At 40.7% G+C, this 15,279-nt stretch overlaps 1 protein-coding gene across 2 annotated transcripts in view; it reads left to right on the forward strand.

Moving 5' to 3' along the window:
* The window catches only part of LOC136830316 (microtubule-associated protein futsch-like), a 32,180-nt gene that overhangs the window by 9,969 nt on the left and 6,932 nt on the right, over nt 1-15,279 (forward strand). For both annotated transcript variants that reach the window (XM_067089735.1, XM_067089736.1), the window contains 2 exons: nt 388-13,992; nt 14,161-14,252. In XM_067089735.1, the coding sequence (XP_066945836.1) occupies nt 407-13,992; nt 14,161-14,252 (13,678 nt within the window). In that variant the 5' untranslated portion in view covers nt 388-406. The remainder of the gene's footprint in view (nt 1-387; nt 13,993-14,160; nt 14,253-15,279) is intronic.

The following is a 15,279-nucleotide window of genomic DNA, read 5'->3' on the forward strand; positions in this document are numbered from 1 at the left end:
TGATATTTACTTTAAAACTTTTTCAGGCCTAGATATGACTAAGGAGGTTTTCCCTAGATATGACTAAGGAGGTTTTCCTAATTTAGAGTTTTATCTTGAACTGATCCACATGGAATTGTTTTTGGCTGATGAGAATTGGAGAGAGTGGAATAAATAGTAATTGGTCATTGTTCCCTTACGGGCAGTGAACCTGGCCTATTTTTAATTTTTGTCAACAATTTATGACCCCATGAAAACCAGATTTTATATAAAATGTAACCCAATGTGTAGTATGCACTTTGCCTTGTTTTTTTAATTTTTAGTAAATTTTTTAGAAACCAGTGCTAGGTTTAATTAGTTCAAAATGATTGTGATTTTTTAAGCTGATTTTTTTCTCTTTTCACGCAGGAATGCTTTGAGGGACAGGATGAAGCCAGGTGGGCTGTGCTCCCCATCTGATGGGAGCAGCTCGCCTTCTGGAGATGAAATCAGCAGTGTCTCTGTTGCCTGTAAGACGCTTGGTGGCAGCAGCCAGTTTCCAGATGCCTCGACTTCTGAAGACAGTCCAGCCTGCCTCACCCCTGACCTCATTGAAGATCGCCACCAAGGGGCCAAGCCAAACAGCAGCATTGCCAATGGCTACATTTGTAATGATGTGACTAATGGTTTGTGCGGAACACTGTATGACACAAGCAAGGATATCGATGTTCCCCGCCATGTGTTGTCTCCACCTTGCAGCGAGGATGGAGAAGATGGGGCATCTCGATCGCGCACAATATCAGCGGGAGGTGTGGCCTCAAAGGGCTCTGATCCATCTACGTTGTATCAAGGTAGATGTAAAACTCCAGAGTTTCTTGAGGGAAGGTCTCCTGCTGCCCCTTCCAACAAAGCAAAATCACTGCCTCCTCAACTATCTGGTAAATCTATAGAAGAGTCACCAGCGGGGACCTCGGAACATTCAAATTTTTCAGTGTATAATGAATCTGTTGAACGAGTATCTGCCGGTAGTAACAGTAACAAGGTACCTTCATGTTCAGAGCCTCAGTCAGCTCCCCATAATGTTAAAAGCCCAAAGTATAGGAGAAAATGTTCTCTCGAGGAAATGGTAGCTAAGCTCCACAACCGATCAGAGCCCAACATTCAGGCTGGCTCGGGTGCTCTGCAAGCGTTTTCACCCACGAGGACCAACCCAGATCCCAAGGAAGATAAGGTTGCCAGTTGTTTTACGAAGACAGAGGGTGATGATGAGCCATCCTCGATGTCACACAGTGAACACAGGCAATCGATACCATGTGATAATCCTAACACTGCCACATGTGATGCTCATCTGCTAAGAGATTCTTCCACGAAGGATGTTCTTCCTCGGTGTAATTCCGAGGAACCGACAAAAGCTTGTGATGAGCTGTGTGTGTATAACAAGAACTCTTCAGGAGAACTGTGTGAAAGAACCTCTGGAAGCGTTGGGTCCTGTGCAGAAAAAGAAGACCCAGATCCCAGTCAAAGTATGTTGAGTGAAGGGGATATTGCTTGTGAAAGCAATGCCCCCAAAAAGCATTTAGATGTAAGCTCAAGTCGTGATGGTGGAGGCAGTCCAAAGGCTGTGGTGAATAGTGATTTGACAGACACAAGGACCAGTTTGAATGATAGGACGAGTGCTAGTTTTTGTGTTTCAAATGAAAACGTTTTTAATATTTCTAAAGATGCTCAAAGTGATGTGCTTGTAGATGTTTCTAGGACTACTAGTGAAAAAGATACCATTGAAAAAGATGCCAAATTTGAGTTAAAACAGCAAAGTTGTTCATCCAAATCTGAGTCTAGCAGTATTAATATAATGCCCAAAAACACTTCAGTTGAAGCAATAGAAAGAAAAGACAGTGACGAAATTGAGGTTTTAACTTCTCACGAGACAAGTCTTGAAAACGAGGTTATAAACTTGGTTGACGACGACACTGGAGACAGTGGAAGTGACGTTGAAATTCTATACGAAAGAGGGAGGCATGTTGGTATAGAGACTTTAGCATTGGCTTGCCCAGAAGAACTGAGGAAGGGCGACACTGAGAAAATGGAGAGTGCTAGGAAGTCGTCACTCAGTGGTAGTGGATATGGAAATGGACAGTACCTTGAACCTATTTCTGATGAGGAGAATTCTCTCATTTGTGCCCCTTCTCCACCGTCTGAGCTTTCCTCTGCCTCAGGGTTTCCAAGCAGTTCTGACACCCCTCTCTTTTCAGATACACCATCAGATGCCTCAAGGGGGGCCATCATGGTGAAGATATCTGATGCTGTTGCGGCAATTTTGTCAGATGTCTCCGATGACAGTTTACCACCGTCTCCAGAAGAGTGCAGTACCCAAAATTCCTTCTCCAATTTACTACCAAAACTTCTGTTAATGAATGACAAGTGCTCTGGATCTCCTGTTACAAGTAACTTTTCAGGTGCCTCTGTGACAGACAGTGTTGTAGGTGAGAGAAGCTCGAGTAATGAGGAGGATGATAAGAATAGCAATGATTCTGAAACAGCAAAGGATGAAGTTTCTTGCGAAAAGGCTACATCTGGAGATCTGTGTGTTGCGCAGTCTGATGATAAAAAGTGTGAAAGTGGTGACCTCATGCAAATGTCGTTAACAGTTGATAGTTCTTGTAAAGAGAGATTGATTGCATCTCCTAAAAAGGTTGACATTGATCTGCCAAGTTCGTTGACTGATGAGATTGACAGTAATCTTACTGAACACAATCAGACTAAATCTGTAGATACGTCTTTAGATCTCAGCGCATCGCAAGAACAGAAAGCGAACGTTGGTTTGCCGTCCTCAAGCATCAGTGAAGCTTTAGAGTCTGCAGATACCAATTCAAGAGTATCCTTCGCCGGGTCAGGTCATTCAGGGCCTTCACAATTGGTTAAGTCCTTAGTTGATAGGTTGCCGTGTCGTTCTTGTTCTATGCACAGTACACCTTTGTTGAGTAATGATCCTTGCAATACTAACTCATTATGCCAAAAGCCTACCTCAGGAACCCCTTGTTTGTCTAGTCAACCAAATAATTGCAATAGATTAAGAAGTGGATGTAGGGAGTGTGTGCCAGACTTAAGTGGTGAAAATGTCAGTCAGGATTCACTTACAGGTTGTATGTCTGTTGATAATTTGCAATTGGAAATCCAACACAAGGAAGAACCAACCACATTGAGAGAGTTTGATGAGCCATTTGTCGAAGCAGTGTCTGATTCAGCGAATGATAGTAAGAAGACTGAAACTAGTGAAATTTCCCTTGGGAACATCCTGACTCTTTCCGTTCCAGATGGATGTGAGGGATCGGGAACTTCCCAAACTGATACATTGACTCAGCCATTAAGTACTCCCAAAGATGAAATTAAAACTGCCTCAGTGTTGGAGAGTGAAAATGTTAGAGCAGAAGCTGGCACATCTGCAATGTCCTGTGATGTGGCTGGCAAAATCATTGTCCCCTCTACTTCCTCTGAGGACAGTGAAGATAGCAAAGGTTCTCCACAACCTACACAAGAGCCTGCTCTTGTACCCTCAGCAGCTCCAGAAGCCATACTAGCATGCAAAAATTTGTCTAGTGACTTGTGGGACAATAATGGTAAACTAGGTGTTCATTCTAAGCGTACAGAGGAACCTCAAACTACTACTGTATCAGTGGAATGCACCGAAGGGTTTATGAATCCGGCCAGTACCAGTTTAGCAGTTCATAAAGATGTTGATTTGTCATCTAATGTTGCCTTCTATGAAGGCAGGACTAATTTTCTCAGTTCCAGTGTTGATGATGATTCATCTGTTTTAGGCAAATTAACATCAGTAGAAGATGAGTTGCCTTTGGAAACTCAGGATAGTTCCAATGTGCATTCTTTGCCAGAAATCATTGATGATAGTTGTATACCGACACAGGAAATTTCCAGCAACAGCAAGCTTGAAAATAACTGTCACTTGTTGTCAAGTGACTTGAGCACTGGACACATTAGTGACATTGAAAGTTTGTCACAATTGACTATCCTTGATCATAAAAACCAAACTTCGATAGGCATTGTTAGTTGTAATGACTCTGTCAGTACAGTAAGCCAAAGTTTAAACAGTGAAGTTGAAAGTACGGTGCAAATTGCATGCAGTGAAGGTAACATAGAATTTGCTGCAAAGTCACGAAGCAGTTTGGAATCAGTTTGTAGTCATAATGAAAACGTATCATGTGATAAAGACTGTGAAGTTCCACCATGCATTACTGAGACAGCTATACCTAGTACATCATCACACTCCGGTATAAGGGAGGAAGAAAAATGCATCTCCTCTAATACAGGTTTTGAAACCCATTCCATAGAAGCTTTACCTTTGATCCCTGAAGACCTTGAAAAAGACAGCCTACACAAAAGCAGTGTTCCAGGTAACAGTCATTCTGGGAACAACATTGAAGACGATCTGGTTTTACCATTGACACTAAAGCCATCTTTTAGTCGAGAATCACAACTATGTCAGCCACTGAATGAAGACCCATCAGATGAAGCAACTTCTCTGAATGAAAACCTTGAACACCAAGGTCCTGTTATGACAGCCACACCAAAAGACAGTAGTACCAGAGTTTTTACCGACAACTCTGAGTTATCAGACGTAGCCAAGACAGAATCAGCTAATGTAACACACCTGTTGGTAAATTTGGAGGACAAACTTCCATCTGGCAATCAGATTTTGACCTCTAGACCTGAAGAAGAAAAATCTGAATCGTTGCTGACTGTAGAATCTAGATTAAATGAAAATTATTCAGAAAAAGTGAGTAAAGAGTCAGATGAAGGTGGAAAGGTGATTGAGGAAGACAGCATGAAAATGGTTGTAGATTCTGTAGGGTATGAAGAAAAGGTGGTTGATAACAGCACGAAAGAGGCTGTACATTCTTTTGCTGTGGAAGCCCCCATTAGTGTTGCTTGCATATCACCCAAAAATTCTGAGGAGGAGGAGTCTGTGAGTGGTATTCAGGTGAGAAAAGTGCTTTCGGATTTCACACCTTCAGTAACGTTAGAAGAGGAAAAAGCAGAATATTTGGAAAACTGTTTGTTTAATAGTAAAACTTCACCAAAGGCAAGTATTGGCAGTCCTAGGAATGATGGGATGCACTGTGGTCAACAGTTGTCAGATTCAGTACCTGAAGCCTCATTTGAAACAGAGTCTAAGAAAATATTTTCTGATTGTGCAAAGACAGACACAAGTCCTGGAGTCCTTGAGAGGCTAGCTGATCCCCTTGAAAAGAGATTGCCTATCAGAACTAGCGACTTACAAGTAACAGATTCAGTCATGCTTGCAGTTCCACCAAAAGCTAATGAAACCAAAGTACTTGAGGATTCTGTAATTACTGACTCAGGATTAGTACCTGACATAGTAGATGTAAAAGGTCTTGGTGGTGTAAAGACCCCTGAGGAAGTAGTTGCAGACAGAATCGTGGCACTTGTTGACTCAACTGATGCACCAGCAATTGGATGTCCTGATACAGCAGCTGAAGTGAATATTGCTTGCGAGTTACAGGAAATCCTCAGAGAGACTGAATTGGCTGAAAAAGTTCATGAAACAGAATCAGATTTTACTGTTGCAACTGTTCAAGCAGGGTCTTGTCTGGCAGAAGTTTTATGCCCTGTAATCCCTGAAACAGAGAATGATTTTATGATTGAAACCAGATTAAAGTTGGAACCAGGACGTGAAACCAGATTGAAGTTGGAACCAGGACATCCCACAACTTCGCTGACTGAAACAGTAGCTGAAAGGGAAGATGTTACCAAAACCGGTTTAGGAATTGAAGTATCTGAAAAACCAAATTTAACATTTTCTGAACCTGATAGTGATATCTTTTCTGACAAAATTGCATTGGATCCAAATGCTACCAAACTACCTATGAAAGTGAAAGTGTCAGAGTCATCCATCACAACCCTTCCATGTAGAGTAAGTGATCCCATACTGTCAGAGAGAGTGGAAGAAAGTGTACCTACAACTATTACTGACAGAACGGCCACACCTCTACCAGAAACTATTTGTGAACTTGATGAAATGGAAATTTTAGATACAGCTTTTGTTGGAGAACACCCTAGTGAAACAGTTGTTTCAGAAGATACTCTTAAAAATGAAACAGGTGAAGGAGAATTGGATGCTGTCAACAGGGAGATATATGACATAAAAAGAAGCACTAAACCTTCTGAAGAGTCCAGTAAAAATGAAGAGCAACAAGAAACTGGTGTAACGCAGCCATCAGCAGTAACTACAGTCACTGATGTCCTTTGTGAAAGTTCCTTAGATGAATCCTCTCATGAGCATATGAAGACAGAAACATCATGTGACACTTCAAGTTCCTCACTAGAGTTGGATAACACCAAAATATCAAGTGAAACCTCTGACCAGTTCCTCCCTGTAAGGACTTCCAATGACTTTGGCATAGCAGATAAAGACTGTGTTGGAAAGGACGTCCAAAGTGAAAACAGCGTTACAGAATCTAGTGTAGAAACTGTTTTGACTGAAGTGCATTGTGAAACCTTGGAGGAAGCTGTCAGAAACGAAGTATTAGATGAAACAGCTTTTGAGACTACTTCAGCATCAAGTGAGGAGAAAAGGGACAATGTGGATACAACAGAGTTTAACTGTTTCATTGCAAAACAGCCAAGGGATGATGTGACAAAGACGTCAGGGGTGTCTCTTCATGCTGAAACATCCGTTTATTCCAGTTTGGACAGAACGTCAGCAGAGTCGGACATAGTAAAGAAATTGGATGAATATGTTTCAATGGAAGTATCACTAGAGGCAGTCTTGCCAGGTAATATAAAAGAAACTGATTCAACTCAGGTTCCAACAAATTCTGTAAAGGCAGGCCCATCAGTGGAACCTGTCACTGTAGAGGAACAGTTTGAAAAAGGGGCAGAAGTAACAGGAGAGCTGGTTGAATCTGGAATCACGGCTGAAAAAGAAATAAACAAAAATAGAGATGCATTATTAGAAGGAACATTAGGTGAGAATGATGTTACCAAAGTATCATTAGGTTCTAGCCCAACTGAGACATCCATTGTGGCAAGTGCTGATAAATCAGTAGACTCTAACCAAAGCAAATCGCTTTTTGAAACCAAATTGGCAGAAGGGGTAGATCCACTTTTGATGGAAAGTACTTCCAGCAAAGCTTGTGATTTCAATGTGGCTGAACCAGCTGATGTTGAATTAGATACAGTGTGTGGAAAATCTCTAGACAAAATATCACCAGAACCCAAGGCTGTAATATCAGACACAGCTGATTCATTACCCCTTCATGACAACTCAAACACTTTAGTAGACTTTCCTGTAAATGAGGCCTCAGTTGAAATGGAAACCGAGGATTGTAAATTAACACTGTTGTCTTCCCTGAGCGAAAGTCTGCTTAAAGCTCCTGGTATTTCAGCAACTGAAGCTCCCATAGATCAAGAAATTGAATTGGATGCAAAATTGTACGATGTGATCAACAAAACGCCAGAATCAAGCAAAACTGAAACTCCTTGTGAGATGCATGAAGCACCAAAGTTGACGGTAGATCCACACGTACCTGTCAATGCTGCTGAGTCTGAGGAATCACAGAAATCTACACTAACTGTTAAAACTTTTGAAACTGACAAAATTAGAAAGTCGGCAAAATCTGAAGAAGTTCTAGAAACTGAGCATATACAGGAATCAACCTTTGATAACATTTTCAAAGCTGATGAAAAACAGGAATTGGTAACACCTGAAACTACCATTGACTCTGACCACTTTTTAGAATCTGTATCTACTGAAAAACCCCTGGAATTTAATGAAATATTGGAATCCACAGCAAAGATACAGGAAAGTTTTGTAACAGCTGTACAGGTAACATCAGAAGATTCTGAGAGTAGCAATACAATGGCATCATCAACTGAAAACTTTGAGGGTGGTGTCACAACAGAGTCACTAGCAACCAAAATACCTCCAGAGAGTGATGATTTAAGGGAGATGAGAAGGATGAGAGGTTCTCCTGAAAGTGTCGAGTCGCCAAACTACTTGGCATCAGAAAGTCCAGTCGAGTATAATGTTCAAAGAATTTTACCAACAGCTGAAGAACATCTTCAAACTGATGAAACACGAGACATGCCTATGAACGAAGGGAAAACAACGACGACCGACACAAAAACAACAGAATCAGATTTGCCTAAAGAGCCCTCTGAAATTAATGCAAAATTAGAGTTGGAGGTAACTGAAAATCCCTGTGGAACGGAAGATGCTAGTTCTTTAATTGGCAAACCAAGTGAAAAAAGTAAAACAGAAGACTCGACAGTATCTGAAGGTCTTGAAACTGGTGAAACACAAGATTCATCAGTTAGGAACATGACTGAAACAGAAAGCTCTACAGAAGCAACAATAAAGGAAATTGTTTCTGAGACTGAAGAAGCAGTTGTATCTTTAATGCAAGAAAAACCAGCTGAAACAGGTGAAGTAGTCCCAGAATCTTTAATGATAGATGAACCACTGAAGTCTGCTGAAACCACTCAGAATCTTGATGAAGTTGATAACACAACAGAATCAGCCTTGACTGAATGTGAAATTGAAGAGGGAATGCATTCAGTATGTGCTGAAATTGAAGAGAAAGGGCAACCAGTCAAGGATGAAAAATTATGTGAAACAGAAGAAACAGTTGAATTGGTGAACAAGGAGGATTTGCATGAACCTGATAATACACACAACTTACTGTCCAAAGGCAGAGGGTTACTTGACTCAGATCTAACAACAGAATCATCAGTGACAAAAGACCCTCAGGAAATCAGTGACACAACAGTAATTGGAGAAGAAATCATCAAAGTTAATGAAGACATAAAATTTGATGCATACACTGATAAAAAGGCTGAGTCGGGATTAACAATGACATTCCCAAGTGTAGAAGCAACAGAAGTATCAGTGCTTGACAAACTTCATTCAGACGGAATGAATGCACAGACAATAATTCCAGATAAATTGCCTGGGACTGTAATGACAGAAGTACCATCAGGTAATGTTAAATTAGATAGTGAGTTGCATTGTGATTCTGTAGATATCGCAAGTGATCAAGTCTTGCAGGGTATTGATATAGAAAGGGGTATGTCTCAGGATCGTGAGAATACTGAACAGAGAGAATCGCCTGCTCAGGAATCCAAAGGAAATGAAAATTCAGAAACAGATTTTCTGAACTTACTTCAAGACCCTATTCCAAGTCCTCGTGAGGATGTCAGTTGGTCAAAGAAAAGTCTTTCAAAAGAGGATGTGCATTTGGAAACCAATGAAGAGATGAAAAATTCAGTACTTGAAGAGACTAATCCTGTGGATTCCAGTCTTAGTGTTGAAAGCCAGTATTTGAATAAAGATGATGAAGAGAAGTCTTCCAGTTCTTATGTTAAAATCAGTAGTAATTATTCAGATGAAACTATTGAAATTGCTAAAACATCAGCGTTGAGTGAAAGTAAAAGTTCTCTAGCTACTACGTCAGACGTTGTCGAAGAGGGTGAATCAACGTCTTCCTTTAACACAGCTGAATGCCTTCCTCCCAATGACTTTTCCATTGACAATACTCCACAGAAGTCAGTGCCAGATGCATTAGTTAAGGTCATTTCTGATCCAGAGGTCATCTGTAGCCAGGCTTGTACACTTATTGATTTTGATAGTCATCTTTCTGGTTATGTTAATGCAGAAAAAAGCCAACTTTTACCACCTAAAAGCACTGACAAGCCAGGATCTTCCTTGGAAATGGCTGATGCAGTTTTATTATCTGAAAAAGATGGTAGTTTTTCTGAGAAATCGGGAGACCATAGTCACAACATAACAGAACGCATTGAAGATGCTGGTGAACACAGTACTTTTGATAGTGGAGAATTACGAAGTGGTACCAGCAGTGAGATCACTCAGGAACTCCGTGCTGTTGATGCTGAAGGAGTACCTGAAAAAAGTGACAGTATTCACCAGGATAATCATGAGCATTTAAATAAGGAAAGCCATGGAGATGAAAGGCATCGTGTTATAGGAATGGAGATGATTCCATACAAAAGCCCTTCAAGATTTTTAGAGAATATTGTTAAAAATTATTCTTTTCATGAAAGTGAAATATCTTTCCTTGGAGTTAGTGATGATACTGAAAACGAAACATTGACTAGCAGAATTGATTGTGACAAGCTGAACTCCTCTGCTCTCAGTGAAGAAGAGATAGTTTCATATCATAGTATTCCAGATGAAATGCAAGTGGACTCTAAAAACTGCTCAATGGAAAAACTGGTAGAATTTGCAAAGTGTTCTGTAGACATGGGTAATAATGTTGAGTGTCTGAGTGAAGTCAAAGTGGATGCTGAAACTTATCACACTGATGAGCCCTTGTCTCTGAGACAGGATAGTACACCATGTAGCGAAGACATCCTAAAAGAACCCGCAGTGAGCAAAGACAGTGATGGTGTTAACTCAACTTTGATGGACAGCAAGAAAGAAAATTTACTTCAGAAGGATCAGTCTGAATCTCTGGTGACAACAGAGGAATTTGTAGATGGCTGTCCTGAGGATGCTAGTGCTCCTTCATCACATACTGAAGATGGACTTGCCCCACAGTTACCTTATGCAGTTGAATACCAGACAGAGCTTTCAATTACCAAAGAAACTGTTGAACATCTTTCTTTAGACATGAAGGGTCCTGATGTTAAAAGTGTTACACAAACTCCCCTTGACTCTGAAAACAGTGAACCTAGTCACGATCACACACAGACCTCTGTTGATCAAAGCTGTACCTCACCTGGTCAGGAAACGAAGTACTTTGCCACTCAGTTGAACTTGAATAAGGCTGAAAGTTTTGAAGGGAAAGGTTCTACACAGTCACTGGAAGAGAAGAGTCTTGGTTCTCCTCCTCAGGTCCCAGGTGTAGCTGAATCTGAAGATGAATCTCTTGTGGTAGCTAACAAAGAAAACCACCCTGTGGAAGTATGTAGTCCTGTAAAAAAGTCTGTTGAAAATGAAAGTTATCGTCAGTTTGGCATATCCAGTGCAGCCAGTGCAAAGGAGACACTAAGTGACACAGAAGGTAAAAACTTTGAAAATTTGTTAGATTGTGGTGAAAGTAACTATGAAGCAGCTATTGTTGGTAAAGATGTTTCTACACAGATTGTTGAACCAGAAGGAGAGGAAAGTATGTCTAGAGTAGGAAAGGAGCAGTTTGTTTCTGAAGATATTAATACAAAAATAAATAATCCCTCTGTTATTGAAGCTAGTCATGCATTGTCTGAGCCAGATGAGACACATTTTGATTCAGCTCCATGTTCACCTAATGAGAATGTTTTGGAATTAGATCACACTGCAACTGAGAATGTTGACCTGAGTGAAGTTGTTGGCAAGAGTTCCACTTCACCATCAAAAGCCCATAGCAATAACAGTGACTCCCCAACTCAAGACGTAGGCGGTGAGTCCACTTCTTGTATGGTATCTGATGGTGCTTTGTCATTCTTACCAACTAGTCACGAAACTCCAAGAGTAGTTCCTCAGCCATCAAGCAGGTTAACTGATGTTGAGTCAACTTTATCTGAAGAATGTGCTTCCCCAAAACAAGCAGTAGGAGTTGAGGATTCTGGAAAGAATGCACATTCTGTGGATTCTGTTACAGATCTTAAATCTTCTTCAGCTGAGTGTGTTGAGGAAAGCTGTGAGTCTGATGTCAAGCCTTTCCCAGAATTACCTGTTACCTCTGAAGATCGTCAGACATTTCCAGAGGAGGCAAACATTCCTGAAGTGTCGGTTGAGGTTTCCTGTGTTCAAAAGACAGTGGCACCCCTTTCTGCAGGAGACTGTTGTTCAAAAGACAACAAAGATGCTTCATCCAAAGCAAAAGACTCTGACAGTGGACCCATCACTGAACCTCTAAAGTCCATTTCTGATGAAATGGTTTGTTCTCAAGCTTTAACTCCTGATGAAAGAAAAATTAAAGATGAACCTGCTGTTCAAAGAGCATGCCAAAGAAGTTGCTCTTCTGCTAGCAATTCTGAAAAAATTGATCAACAAGAAATCACTGTTTGTTTTGAAGGCCCAGCGGAAATATCTGCCCGAGAGGTTGATGGCACTGAAAAGAAGGGCGAGAGTGAGGAGACATCTGTGACCACTGATAACCCACCGGATGTAAATCTACCACAAGAAGTTTCATTGACACCAGAAAAAGAGAGGGCAGCTGCTGCAAATGTGAGTCATGACGATGAAGAGGAGAGTTCCCTGTTGGATGTGGTTGAAGTAAAAAGGGAAGTTTGTTTCTCAGGGGAAGATTCTCAGAATGTGGAGGATTCCAGGGTTGAATCTGTTTCTTGCACATATGATGTTAAAGATGGCGTCATAACAATTTTAGATGACAAAATAGAGGATGACGCTACTGAACCTCCAGTGTTGGAATTGCTCTGCCCGCTGTGTCGTGAAGTGCTCGCTGAACCGCTAGAGGAGCACATCATCAAGCATCACATATGTGTGTCTTTCATTCCAGCCAAATCTACACCTAATTATCGTCATCACATGGTACTGAGAGTGAGTGAAACTTTGGATTTGCCACCTGAGCTTGTGAGTGGTGAGTGTGCGTACGTGTGTCGAAGTTGCCATTTTTCTTCAAAAGACATCAATGCTGTTAGGTTCCATTTGAATATTCATGAAGACATTTACCAGGTTAGAACTGGAGTTAGTTCTTGCAGTTGTAATCAAAAAGTCTATTCGTACCAGTTTCACAGGTGGAAATCATTAATTCATAGTAGTATTTATTATTGCGGGGCCTGTAGTTATTATTTTGCATGTGAGCAAGGCTTAATGAACCACGTGGTAGCCTTACATTATGTGCAGAATCGATGCAAAATCTGTAATGAAGAAATATCTGATAATGATGTTGTCATCCACCTGGATCTTCATAATCCTGATTGCAAAGGGGAAGAGGGGGAAGTTGATCTACACGAGTTGCAGATGACCACACGCAGCAAGGGATGCTATGGTGTCTCTTGGAATATTTACGATAATTTCCTCAACTATTTGGATGGAAAATACTTTCGACTCAACGTTGCTAACAAAGTTGCAGATAAAAATCATGACCGCAGTTACCTGACTCTACCCATTAGAAATGTGTTAGATGAGGTTACTGTTCCTGACAGGGACAAGTTAGATCCAGCAAAAGACATGAGGAAATACCTGCAAGGAAAGAAAGATATAAGAGCAAGTGAAGGGGAAATCAATGAGGTATTGAAAAACTTCAGTTGGTTTGTACAAATGCATCTCGAGAAGAAGTCTGGGATGAAGAAAGGGAAGAGTTCCAGCAGTCATAGCAGAGCGAAGAAAGAAAATGATTTGTTTGACATATTGGGTATTCGCACTGTGAAGTTGAAGAGTTCGTCAAAGAAAGAAGGTGGTTCTCCTGATTCGACCAAATCTGCAAAGAGGAAGAGCATTGAAAATAAACAGGAGTCTCCTCCAGAGGAAGGGATTTCTGACCCCACCTCTCTGACACGCACGAGATCGGGAATGCAGCCGACCAAAGAGGAGAGCGATAGTTTGATGGGCGACTTTATGAATAGTTTGGCACTTGAGAGAAATTCGGAGATCAACGGCGAGTGGTCCAGAGAGCACACGTACGTGTGTTGCGCCTGTGGTACCGGCTATTTGGACTTGGCAGATATGATGGATCATAAATGGGAGTGTCATCCATCTGTTTGGTGTGCTCATACCATGTTTCAAGGTCAGGACTCTGTCCCTCAGAGTTTCTGCTCACAGTTCCAACCTCCCACAGGCCGTCCTAAAAAATCACCAGTGACAACTCCATTATCTCCAATCATGCAGGCTGGACCCTCGCAGATCATCATACAAGGCACTCCAGACCCAAAGACTGAAATTTCTGCTGATGACTCCAAAGAGAAGAATCTAATGAAGTGTTCAAGATGCGGCGTAGGTTTTGCCGAAGTCGAACTCTTTCATTCTCATCTTGTCGAGTGTGGTGGTCTTCATCAGATAATGGTCATCAAGAAGAAGAATAAGAAGGGTTTCAGGCAAGTAGTGGTGATACTTACCATGAAAGTTGTGATGCATAATGCAATGATATTGGGCATTTTAGTACTTAAGTTTGCATCTTTAAGAATGCCAGTAAGTCGAGAATACAGTCTTCTCAAGTTACAGGGGTATATAACATTTTGAAGCTAAATATTAATCAATTTCAGGTTCAAAAGACGTAAAGGTCAGGGCATTCCTAGTAATCGATATGGCGCAAGTTCTCTCCCCAGCACTCCATTAAAGGCCAAGCTTGGAGACAGTATGTATCAGCACATTTTCTGTGTTAATACAATTAGCTTATTCTCAGTCTGGCAGTGTAAGCTTAGTGAAAAAGTTCTCCATTGGTGTTGACTCATGATCCAAGGTTTTTTCTGTTTAAATGCAAATAGAATCCTGTACAGTACTAAGTAAAGTAGTTTGTTGCACTGTCTGTTACACGTATTGCATTTTCTCACATTCAGTTGTTACTTAACGTAGCGTATGCACTGTTTATTTGATTGAGAGCTGTTCATCAGCTCGGTGGTCTGGTTAGACTAAGATATACTTATGGATGCTGTTATTTGTACCAAGAAAACTTGAAGGCATTTCCGCTAGTAACTTGAATTGTAATGTGTCTGGTTTTTGCATGGTTTGATCATTTAGGAGTCTACTGATTTGTATGTGAATTCTTGAAAAACAGGATCATATGTCATGCAGAATAATGTATTGCAGTTGCATCCACTTTGGATCATAGCCTCTCAGACTTGCATTAAATGTAAGAAAGATATACTTGAACTCTTGGTAAGAACATTGGTGTATGTTCCAACATGCTACACAGCATTTTCACCGTGAGATAGTCACATTCAGTTTCTGTCTGGTCAGACTTTTCAATTAGTAGTAGATCTTGCTTAGTTACTGCATGAGTATTGTAACATTTCAGAAACATGAGAATTTCTTATTCTATGTAGGTGGAATAGACTGTTTGTTGTCTGAGAAAAATAGTAAGAAGTACTGTTGAATGATGGTTTTAAAATGCTATTTATTTTTGTTTGTTTGTGAATAATATGTTGGACATACAAAACAATTTACTGTAATTGTTAGTTATAATAGTTGTGTAGAGAGTTACCAGCTGCTTGGTAGGTTTTGCAGTGGTCATACTAATTCTAGCTTATAGTTACTAATGGGCCCAATGGCAACTTTTGCATAGACAATTACCCAAAACATTTACTGGAATCTTCTTTTGGTAGATTGGGAGAGGGATTATAGAGGTGGTAGTAGTGGTAGCAGTAGTATTTTTTCTTTGTTTT

Source organism: Macrobrachium rosenbergii, chromosome 46 (genome assembly GCF_040412425.1).
Source record: "Macrobrachium rosenbergii isolate ZJJX-2024 chromosome 46, ASM4041242v1, whole genome shotgun sequence".
Lineage (NCBI taxonomy): Eukaryota > Metazoa > Arthropoda > Malacostraca > Decapoda > Palaemonidae > Macrobrachium > Macrobrachium rosenbergii.